This window comes from Phoxinus phoxinus, assembly GCF_949152265.1.
Source record: "Phoxinus phoxinus genome assembly, chromosome: 21".
NCBI classification, from domain to species: domain Eukaryota; kingdom Metazoa; phylum Chordata; class Actinopteri; order Cypriniformes; family Leuciscidae; genus Phoxinus; species Phoxinus phoxinus.
Genome location: NC_136896.1, coordinates 6,977,307 through 6,989,491, shown reverse-complemented (window position 1 = coordinate 6,989,491; position 12,185 = coordinate 6,977,307). Strand labels below are relative to the sequence as shown.

Sequence of the window (12,185 nt, the reverse complement as noted above, 5' to 3'; positions counted from 1 at the left end):
ATGATTAGAATGTTTCTTTTTTTATATATAGAAAAGTTTCATAACAATGGAAATGTCTTTACTGGCACTTTTGATCAATTTAATGAATCCTAGCTGTATTTAAGCAAATTTGTGTTTATTTTTAGGACTTTTAGGAGAAAGATCAGAGACAAAATTGATACTCAACTGAACTGTAACAATTAACAAACACATAATAGCATAGATTTGCATTATGTCTCCATTGCTCTGTGTTTATATTTAGATGTCAAAAAGCACATAACACACTGTTCTTAGGGATGAACCTAATCTCAAGTTCATCTTGTAGGCTACTGTAAAACATTCAGACTACAGAGCAGACTTTGATAAATATGTAAAGAGTTTGGAGTGTGTCTTTGAGCAGAACACCAATGTGTTGTATACAGGAGAAAACACGTTCCCCCTCTGAATCAATAAACCCAGATGCTGTGTGTATACTTAACAATGAGTCTGCTTGTCTGTGGCATCTGCTTCTGAAGTGTGTGTTTGTACTTCAGAAGAACATGAGAACTACAGCTCCTCTGTGCTTTGGTTAACTCAGGGAAGTGTGGAGTAAAGATCACTTTATCAGTGACAGCCCTCAAGTGGACCTCTGAACTAAACAAACAAAAGCAAGGTGTCGTGTCCACTGTCTGCAAACTGCCAGAATCATGTCACAACTGGTGTAGAAATCAGACCTCAGTTCAACAGATGTCTGGAGCTCTTAAGATAACTGAACTTAGCTTTGTATTAAATTTATTAGTGTTTTCTAATAAGACTAACAAGGATCACTACTATCTGATTAAAGGTGCATGAACGCTCAAATCACTTTATTTCCCCCCTTAATGGCCAGTAATTTTTAAAGAATTTTAATATCCATGTCACAATCAACGTGAGGCTTTATGCATGGTAAATATAATATTGAGTAGTGCAAATAAAGTTACTTCACTAAAGGTCAATTTTACTATCTTCTAGCAGTTCAGGGATTATTGATGTTTAAAATCCAGACAGTCAAAGTACAAGTGACAATCATTTCTAATCATTACAATAGGGGCTTTCGCACCGGTTAGTTCTAGAAACTTAATTCTAGGAACTAGCCTTCAAGGAGGTTCCCGAGAACGAATGATTCCACTAGGACATTTTTTCCTGGTTGCGTTCGTTGACTTCGCACCGCCAGTAGGAACTCTGAGCCGCGCTTGTTGTTGTGACTTTTATTTTGACGGCACGGTGGACCTTTATTTTGACGGCGCTGAGAACCAGAACGCCAGCCGGAGCATACAGGTCTCGCATTCGCAGTGTTCATTAGTTTGTTTACGAGCTGTCTTACACGTTATTAGATAGAACTGTTACACTATAGTAGATAGTAGGCCTATATGAAAAGCGTTTGCAGTGTGGTTGATGTCCAATGTTGTTAGATGAGCAGAAATACGCTTATTTTGGTCCGCTCAAAGTTGCGTTGGATTTTCTCCTTAGCATAAAGGTTAAGAGGCCCATCTATCACTGTTTCCATGTTCATAGAGTTAGTTTGTGGAGTAAAATAGGCTATAATCTGTGGCTCTTTCGCGTGCGTTTGACCAGTCAGTGTATACTTACGTCACGGGGATATGGTGCGTTCAGTTTCCTTTATAATGTATTTTTATGTTTGTTTGTTTGGTTGGTTTACTCATTGTACGCCCCTGACTGTAGTTGAAATGTTAAAAAAAAATCAATATATATATATATTTTTTTTAAGTCGTGGGAAGTCGTGTTTATGACAGAAGGTGCGTTCAAGTCATTTTGTCGGAGTAAGATCATGGCGGTGTACTTTCTCTTATTTAATTACACAAAAACACAGCAAGTTTCTAGTTCTAGAAAATGAAGAACAAAGAAATCAGGTGATTATTTTTTTAAACGTTTTTAATTAATTTATGAAGCCACTGCAAACTTTATCGTTACATTACCGTAAAGCCATCATTTTCTGTCCAGGCAATTAGCTTACGTTGCTGTAAATGGAAAAGTCTAGCAATATCACTGCTAAATACCTTTAAGTATTGTGGTATTCCTCCATGTTTCTCACTGACACACCCCAACTCGTAAAGATCGGGGGTAAAAAAAAATCCTGAGCTTCCCAATCATAATTATCAACTTGTTCGAACATGCCAAAAACTGGGTACTTCCGCCAATCGAAAAGGTTCCTCCGGTGCGAAAGCCTCTAATCATTATGGTGTGTTTAACCTAATGGTAAGTGAAGCAATAATAGTGAGGTATAATAAGATATCAATCCACTTAATTAAGAGGACTAAGTATAAACTGTCAACCTGTTTGACACTAATCTTGCAGTTTATGTTTTAAACATCAAATTTTTTATCTAGATTAATGGTTAAGCAGCTTCTAGAGAAGGTTCTGGAGGATCTAGGTGTATCCGACTAGACGAGGAGTGCTGGGAAAGCTCTTCCTCATGCTCATGCATTTTTCATGATCCAGGAACAGAGAGTTGGCCTTGATTGACAGGTCATGCTCCAGAGAAACTTTCGTCTTCACCAGGGTCTGCAGGGTGTTCTCGGCCTCCATCAATCTCTGTCTCAGCTTATGAATGGTGTCTTCAATCTCCCTCACTTCTGTAATCAACCTGAGACCAAAGGGAAAGACAAGGAGAACAGAGCTTTTTGCATTTGATTTTACAAAACATAAGTTGTCTGTACATGTATGATACCTTTTCATGACACAAATATTGTTTTCTTGTTTTTATTGACTTAATAGGTTACCTATGGTGAGGGTTGTCTCTGCAGAGTTCGACGTTGGGTCTGCGAGTCCTCTCTTCCAGGCGGGTTTGGGCCACTTTAAGTGGGTTCTCTTTGTCTCGGATTGCCTTTTTTAAAGCTTCAATCAGCATCTCAGTCTGGAAGATTTCCTGAAGAGTCTGAATGTGGAAACAAGAAAGCAAGAGAGAGAACGAGCGTTGATTGAATAAGTGACAAAGTCACTTATTCTCCGTGTCTGACTTCTCGACCCTTCTCAAAGTTAAAGCGGTCCAGTCAGGTACACTTATTTCTACTGTATATCATAATTGACAGTCTAAAGCACTTTAATCTGAAATTAGGTTGGTATTGCTCTCTTCTGGGCAAATTTCCCACACAGCCATGCCAGGACAAAGCGGAGAGAGCAGAAATTTTACCTCAGGGTAAGCGGGATAAATTTGGCTTTTTAAAATTTTCTTATTTGTTCTTTACAGAAAATGTAATTCTACAAATGAACTTGTTTACTTATTATTTGGTTTGCCAAGCTATAGAGTCAATTTGTATATACAACATTTAAGCATGCCAGATTAGAAAGTTATAACCAATGTTAAATTAACTTCAAAATGTCATTAAACTGATTGATGTGTAAGGTATCTGAAAGGATTTTATAGTTCTCCTTGTTACAGTTGGCTCCTGTTATCCACATAAATATAATGGTCATAAAAAATATTCAGGATCAAGTGTCTAGTTACAGAGACATCTCTTACATAGACACACTCCCTCACGACAATTTTTTTGAAGTAATCTCATTTTGACCAATCACCATCATCATGAATGATGGTTGTTTATTGGTTGCCTCATGCCTCTGATTACAGCCGTCAAGGGCTTAAACATTATGGACAGCTGACAGAGCTTCTTCATGTCCTTCATTAACCTCATCTACTATAGAGCTTCGCGTCTACATCTTTACAGCATACGCAAGCAAGCAAGGAAAAGGCTGTTTACTTTGGGTCCTATCCGGTCAATGTGAAGTAAGTGAGGAAGTAGTATATATTCTATTATTACTAAACAACATGAGAATAATACTATGTTATTCCAGTTCGTATACATCTAAGATAAAAGTTTACCTTCAAAAGTGACTGAAGGACCTGGATCATTTTAGACTGACATACATTAATGTATCAATCAATAAATCACTTTGCAGTATGGATTGTTTTGTGAACCTGTTGTGACCTTTTTATGCAAAAAACTCGACTAACATACTTTTTTAAAATCTATAATAATTATTATTTGTGACTGTTTTGACTATTGACTTCTATATTTTACAATTTGCAAATTCCTACTTATATTTACTATAAAGCATTGCTTTTGAGATAAGGTTAAATAAAAACTAACTGCTATAGACCTGTTTTATAAACCAGTTTTCACTTGATTTGACTTGAACTAGGACCAAAATGAGCAGTTAAAGGCAAAGACGCAGTGTTCAGTGTAGGATTGAAAATAATCCAAGATATTTGAAATGAACAAAGACATCTGCTTTACTGTTTTTCACCCCCTCTTTCCCCAATGACCATTTGGAGTCCCTAAAGGCATCGAGGTGCTGATAGTGATCAAGACCTGTAGGCCTAAGATGTGCGTACTTTGGAGGTATGATATTGTCACAAATGGGGGAAGTTGTAATTATCTGATTGGTCAGGTTGAATGTCTCACATTTCAATTTCATTGGTCACGGAAGGGATAAAAGAAGATTGAAACTGTTGCTCTGTCTCTTTTTATGCTCTCCTCTTTGGTGCTCTGGCTCTTTTAATCTCTGGGTCCCTTTCTTGGGTCTCTCTCTCTCTCTCTCTCTCTCTCTCTCTCTTATGCTCTGGCTCTCTTTCTTGGGGCTCTCTCCCTTTGTCTCCTCTTTTCTTTGTTTCTCTCTCTATCTCTCAGGTAACATTTTACATATGCTGGGTACAATTAATGGTATAAGTTATCATCTCATTCATTTATTTTGTAACTATTTTACCTTTCCAATTACAAATAATCTGCTAACTAGTTTTGATTTGGTATTGACTTTGAAGTGCTACCTATTGCAATACAATATTGTCACTATCTATAGCAACGCTCTCCCACATATTTAGCTTTTGTAACTGCGCTTATTTCCGTCATTGGTTTAAGTGGCAGTGGGTGGAATAGACAAGAAATGTACAGTTTTCTACCATCTTGCTGACAACGTTTTAGTCATTCGGCGGTCTTGCAGACTGAACCGCTGCAGGAAATCCCCCCTTACATTGGCATCCTGTAGTTACCTTGGCCAGGTGACTTTGCAGACTGTTCTTGGTGTCTGCCGTCTCAGAGATACGGTTGGTAAATGACACGTTTACGGCGTTAAACTGGTTCCACATCTCGTTTGAAGTGGCATTGAGCAGAATCTCAATCTCATCACGGAGTTTGTGAGATGCGGCGCGTTGGCTCTGAGAATGCAGGATGTTATCGTCGGTGAACTTCGACCAGGAGTCTGGAAGACTGATACTGTTGAGACCATACAGAAAGTAAATTAGAACATTGATTTATTATTTAGAAAAATCCTAAAAACAGACTCATGTCATTCATTGGACTTCATTGTTGTTTTTTTAAATAAAATAAAGCTCACGATGGGTCCAGGCGATCGATTCCTCTATAGTAGCTGATCCCATCAGAGGTGTTCCTGAGATGGTGACACCGGTCATCGATTCTCTGAGCTGTTACCTTGTCACTCAAATCTCTCTCCAGCTCGTGCTGTGTTGCACGATTCGACCTGAGGATATTAATCAGTATAAGCACATGCATTGTGTTTCAAAGACGACATGATCATTTGTCAAACTAGAAGTATTTATAAGTAATTGTATGGTTATTTAGAGACTCACGCTAGTTGAGCAATAGCTCGCTCTAAATGTCGCCTCATTCTCTCCTGACATGACTTAATCACCTCCACTTCCTGCAAAAAAGGCACAATTTTATTTAGCAAATAGAAATTACGACTACTTTTTTTTTCTATGCGAGTTAATGGATTGATCTAGAATTGAGACATGAAACAAACACAGCTTAGGCCTACTTGAAATCAGTTGCCTAGGACAAGTTTGTGGTCATATAAATTATTTGACCTCATAAGGCTCAGAATGGACAATTTTTCACATTTTGGGGGTTCTCAGAAGCGGAAGTCATCATAGTTAACATAGTAAACTTCTATAATGGTGAATAAGAAATTACAACAATTTTTTGTTCCCAAAAATAAAAAGATGTCAAATTTGCCTAGATTTACTCACTCTATGTTTTTGATCTTCGTTCTGGCTCTAATCCAGGCAACAACTTTGACAAAAACATGATTTTTTCAGCTTTTTGTACAAAAGGTTGCTTTTTTTATGAATCTTACCTAAGTGTTGATTAAAAAAAAAGAATGCATGAAGCTAGGAAGGGGAAAAAAAGCTGGCAAGGAAAGTTAATTGAAAAAATAAAAAGCTTTGCTAACTGTGGAAAAACGCAACATCACAGTCTGTGAAAAGAGTCCATTGACCAATCAGAATCACATATTCCAGAGAGCAGTGTGTTACATTTGATGTAATCGAATGGAAAACACATTGATTAAGAAAGCTCCTCATAATCCTTGATTCATTACCGATATTTGAGCTTGTTTTTTGGTTTAGATAAAGGCTCAGGTGACCTCACCTTAATCAAATCTTTCTCTACATCATCATGAACCAGATCAATGGACATCCGTTTCTCCCTGTGGAACAAACATTCCTGGGACACCTGGAGAGGAAAGAGAGTAAGTAATGTAGATAATTCAATATTTATATATATATATATATATTTTTTTTTTTGTTCAGAACTTTTTTTGTTCTTATATATATATATAATATATATATATGAACAAAAAAAGTTCTGAACAAAAAAATAATAATATATATATATATGTATTTTCAGAACTAGATATAACAGCACCAAATAACAAATGTAGTTTTAATAATGGCAGGCCATTACGTAATACACCTCCTCACTCGAAATGTGACCACGGAAGCTCTAGTAAGCAATCACGTCACTATGGAAACATCTTGTGATCATTCTCGTGGTCAGTCCTGCGAGGTGCCGGCAGTGACTCTACACTAATTTGGAACTCATCCAGCACAACACTAGTGGTCACAATGTTTTGGTGCGGTCTCTATGGAAACAGTCTCTTACTGTGACTCAGACGGGTAACTCTGTAAAGACAGAGTTGGAACACATTGAGGTCATTGTAGATCTAGTGCTCAGTGTGATTGAGTGTGTATATCTTACACCCATATAGGTTTTGTTACCAAGTGGTTTCTTACAATGGGTCACCTGACACTCTACTGTGGGCTTTTCTAGTTACTGGGTCTTCAGCTATCACCATGACCCAAATCAGGTGTGTAACTGACTACAGACCACTAGAGCTGTGCTGTGACACTTTCCAAGCACTGATGGAAGATTTTTTACAATAGTAAAAACAAGAAATGGCCTTTAGCTATTTTTCGAGAGGCGAAATTATGTTTGTTTATTAATTAATGTTAATCAACGTTAAATAACTCAATTTACCATTGTCTTTCATGCTGTTGCAGATTAATCACACTAAATTGATGTAGTAAACTATATATATTCAACCCGGTCACACTAAATGCGTCTCTATAGTGTGTTTATCGTGCAATTTATACGTGGAAATTAGTTTTTATGTGCATAGGATACACATGGGCAGGTCAGGGTATTTTCCCTGCATACTGCGTATCATATGCACGTAAAAACTATATCTCGTGTATAAATTCATACAATGCGATAAACACAATAACGATAAAGATAAACACAATGCGTGCTATAGAGACACATTTTCATGAGATCAGGTTGATATATGAAATATAAATATACATATTTATTATATGTATATATAAATATGTCACCTGCAGTGGCCCTTCTGTCTCAGCTAGTGCTCTTTCCAGCCTTCTTTTCACATCCGTCAGCACTGATATCTCGGTCACCATGTTGTCTATCTCATGATTGAGCTCAGACCTCCAGAAGCTGATGTCGTTCAGTCTTTCTCCAATGTTCTTGCTGGTGGAGTCCTGAGTTCTGCGGGTCAGCTGGTCCTTATCCTGAATCAGTCGTATCGTGTCTCTCCGAAGCCTTTCGGCACTGTTCCGAGACGACTCTGACTCCCTGTAGTTACTCTGGTTAGACTTGTACCAGTCCTCAGGCATGTATCGTGAACTGAGAGCCGTCCTGTTAGAGGGGTAGAACATGGTGTTGGCCCGGACTAAGTCCAGGTTGTCTCTTTGAAGAGCTGATACGGTCGGGATAGCGCTGCCACTTCTAAAGTAAGAATTAGTCCTCCAGGGCATGTTTGAATTCTGGTTGAGGGTAAGGGCCGGCTGATGGCTCCTATAACTGGATGCTGTGGTGGATATGGCCGGCAGGAAGTGGCTGGTTTTGGGCCGAGCATAAGTGGCCATCTGGGTGGATCCAATTAGCTCCATGTGTTAATCAATTAGCCACCTTTTCCCTGGAAAATAGAACAGAATCTGCTTTGGAATACGTGTATGGTGACTTTGTGGTTAGCATTCCTGGTGTGTGTGTGTGTGTGTGTGTGTGTGTGTGTGTGTGTGTGTGTCATCTGGCCTTAACATCAGACTGCATTAAATTGTTAAAGTGAAAATGTAAAATAGAGGAAATTAAACATTTATTCATTCATTAAATTGTTTATTTATATTCACTGCAGTAAAAATGTGACAACTAGCCTATGGTAGGCCTATATACCATGGTATAACAGTATTACCTATGGAAAATATAGATATCAAAGTAATTTAATTTAGCAATTTGAATGTGCATTCTGTTAATGTTATTAAACTTATCATAACTTGTTACTACTGATGACATGCAAGGCATTGGAGAACCACTAATATCCATACGCTTAGAAGTAAAGTTTTAAGCTCGTAAATGTAATATATTTTATGAATTTGTGTATCTGTTAATTGTGTATCTGCATCCAAGCTACTTAAGTGCTGAAAGAGACAATATTCGCCTAATTGTAAGTCGCTGATACGTTGATACGTGTAAATTAAAATTAAACATCGTCACAGAACATACATTTGCATGGCATCGTTTTATAACCCAATATTGTGTCCACAATGCGCGAAATCAAAGAAAATCAAACCGACCAATTAACTCGAGCAAGATAATCTGTAAACATCTTTATAGGCTATGAGTTTTTAAATAAAAATAACGTTCTGAACTCACCGTGTGTTTGAATGTGTCATTCGCATGAAGCGCTCGCGCACATGTGTGCAGTCTGTGCACCGTTGACAGGTGAATGCGCGCACCTGTGTGCATGAACAGTGGAGAACTCTACGCATGCGCGAGAGATCTCGAACGGCACTGTTGTGCATTATTTATAGATAAGTCCCTCACAGGTCGTCATTCCGCGAATCACTTCTGTAAGAGTTCAACCAATCTGGTTTAGAGGCAGGTATAGCAACCACATACTATATATATATTAGTTACCTGAAGAAAAAAACAACATTTAACTAACATATGTACATAATTTGTTTTATTTAAAATAATATATAGCCTATTCACAATATATTGCCTGTGGAAAAATATAGATATTTACAAAATATAAATATACAAATATAGCTTTTAAGATCAAATTATATATATTTTTAAACATTTCTTGGTTAAAATAATTATCTGAACACAAAATATTCTCACGTCATGCTTTCTGGGCAGCCATTCCCCCTAGTGAGTTATTGCAATCTCTGTCTAGAAACCATTCAGAATACATGAACTAGTAACATAGTTCAACAGGGTCGAAATGATCAGCCGTGGATTTACTGGGACAAAGGTTCATTGTGATTCTCTGAGAGACATTATCGTTTATCTTTGTGCCATTGAATGCCAAGCATTTAAAGTCCAATGTGATTTGTTTTCAATCATAATTTTCATAATTTCGTTTTCATCCAAACTAATGTATGGCGAGTGAGCATGCAATTGTGGTGCCGTGAGCAATTCTTTACCTTCGATGAAGTTTGCGTGTATATACTTCTAGATATAGACTCGATATGTCTTTTCTTTGTTGGATTTGTTTGCCATTTTTCTTTTCTTTGTTACTTAGCTTTGTTTTTTTTTCCTGGGACTGTTTCACCTCTTAAGCACTGTCAGAGGCAGGTTTACACCTGACATCACAGCACTTTACACACTGCGAGTCTTGCCATCATTGTTTTTTTTTTTTGTGCGAACCCAGTTGTCTCACACTCTGTTTTCAATTGCAACTGTAAAAAGTGCATTGAAACATTGCAACATCGCTCAAACATTTCAAATGTAGATCCTGAGTGTTTCAGTACTGTTTATACTTTGGTCTCAACTGACTATCTAACCCAAGGTTTTTGGTCTAATGAGAAAGCAATTCATGTCCAGAGAAGATGGGGATGGGTCTATTTTCTATGTGCAGTGAAAATATACTTTTGTTTTGTTTTTTAGACTAGGAAACGGCACAGTTAATATTTCACAGATGAAATGGGCTCGAGTTCTCGCCGCAGAGGTGTGGCACATCTGGACAGGAAACACAGCTGGAAGTGTGAATGTAAATGTTGAGTGCAAAGCGAGTAGCACCTCTGCAGAAAGCTGTATGTGTTGACTGATGCTTCGTCCTGTCTAGAGCATTACTTGTATTTGAAATGAAGTGTCCAGTGTCTAGTAATTTCTATAAACCATGTTTCTATACATTTCAAAATAATATACAACAACAAAATACCTTTAAATATGAAATGTCCACAGTGAATTCTAGGAAAGTCAGTTTACAGTTTTTCACTGTAAATTATAATTCGATTTGTTCTGTTTTAAAAACTCTTTTTATTTATTTATTTAACAGTATTTAGTTAAATGTCTGGTTATAGATCCTTTACAGTTTTCCCTGTACGGGAAAGTACGGAGTATACAATTGAAGCAGATTTTACAGTTAAACAATATTTTACATTTACTCAAAATTATATTTTGGTTAACTGAAAAAACATAAAAATATCAGTTTTAATGAATGATAAAATATAAAATGAAATAAGTCAAAGTTTGAATTTATTTGTATGTATTTTATTCCTGTGATGGCAAAGCTGAATTTTCAGCAGCCATTACTCCAGTCTTCAGTGTCACATGAAATCGTTTAATCAAGATGTCATAACTGGACTTTCATATGAAAACTACAGACTTCTCTCTGGTGACATAAATCAAGAAATCCCACACTGTCGCTACCATTATTTGTGTATACAATCATCATCCTGAATGGAGGGAATCTGAGCTATGAATCTGTGAATTAGTTGAGAGGACATCTTCTGTATGTGTTGCATGGCCCCCATACCTCCACTCCCCCTCAACGAGGATGGGTTACAGCTGCTTTATCAATGATTCATTCAACAGGAAGAGCTAACACTGGGCTGTCTAACACAGCACGATCATCCGTGTGTCCTGTTACAGCCCAGTGCGTCCAGGACTCAGGCTGGGTGTCGTGTGTTTATCCTGCGCTGGGCTCGTGTCTCTCAGTTCTGCACAGGGTGTCATGTATTGACTCATGCAAAAGGAAAAATTGCTTTGCCTCTGAGTCTCAGAACCTCCATGGCCTGGAATGTAAATGTATCAATCGATTTTTAAATAAAATGCATTTTGAATAAATATAAAGTTTTTTTTTAAATTAATGTATCAATGAATAAATGTAGTAATAACATTTATAAATGTAATTAAACATTTAATTTCAAAATTCTACTTCGAAAAAGTAGTTCTTTTTTTAAAAGTAGCATTTTTTTTAAATGTAGTGTTGGTATTGATTGATTGATTGATACATACATACATACATACAAATGTAGTAGTACTGTATGTATAGATGCATTTTGAATAAATGTATAAATGCATTTTGAAAAAGCAGCGATTCTTTTCGAAAAAGTAGTGATACATGCACATATTGTTACAGTGATACATACACATACTGTTACTTCCGCTTATCCGGGGCCAGGTCGCGGGGCAGCAGTATAAGCAGAGATGCCCAGACTTCCCTCTCCCCAGACACTTCCTCCAGCTCTTCTGGGGGGGACACTGTGGCGTTCTCAGGCCAGCCAGGAGACATAGTCCCTCCTGCGTGTCTTCCCCGGGTTCTCCTCCAGGTGGGACGCTCCCGGAACACCTTCCCGTGAAGGCGTCCAGGAGGCAACAGATGCCCAAGCCACCTTAGCTGCCCCCCTCTCGATGTGGAGGAGCAGCGGCTCTTAAAGAGTAGCAATTCTTTTCGAAAATGTAGTGTTTGGTACTGATTGTATGTATTCTTTTCAAATTCAAAATTATTAATTTTGAATAAATGTATAAATGTATTTTGAAAGTAGCGATTCTTTTTGGAAAAGTAGTGATTCATTTAGAAAAAGTAGCAATTCTTTTTTCGAAAAAGTAGCAATTCTTTTTTCGAAAAAG

At 37.4% G+C, this 12,185-nt stretch overlaps 1 protein-coding gene and 1 long non-coding RNA gene across 3 annotated transcripts; one reads left to right on the top strand and one right to left on the bottom strand.

The window, feature by feature from the left end:
• Window positions 1-798: 798 nt before the first annotated feature.
• Window positions 799-11,191, bottom strand: tekt3 (tektin 3). Of its 2 annotated transcripts, none has more exons than XM_079594504.1 (8): window positions 8,979-9,116; window positions 7,646-8,244; window positions 6,402-6,485; window positions 5,603-5,673; window positions 5,350-5,493; window positions 5,006-5,228; window positions 2,739-2,893; window positions 799-2,602 (listed from the first exon to the last, which is right to left on the bottom strand). In XM_079594504.1, exons 2-8 carry the CDS (start codon window positions 8,216-8,218, stop codon window positions 2,386-2,388), a joined length of 1,467 nt encoding a protein of 488 aa, XP_079450630.1. In that variant the 5' UTR covers window positions 8,219-8,244; window positions 8,979-9,116; the 3' UTR covers window positions 799-2,385. The 2 variants fall into 2 exon arrangements, with proteins under 2 accessions (XP_079450630.1, XP_079450631.1); XM_079594505.1 differs by lacking the exon at window positions 8,979-9,116 and adding an exon at window positions 11,089-11,191 and having other exon boundaries at window positions 2,241-2,602.
• LOC306989128 lies at window positions 2,873-3,710 on the top strand. Its single transcript, XR_013795584.1, has 3 exons — window positions 2,873-3,012; window positions 3,112-3,154; window positions 3,587-3,710. It is a non-coding gene; the product is annotated as an uncharacterized lncRNA (long non-coding RNA).
• Window positions 11,192-12,185: the final 994 nt, after the last annotated feature.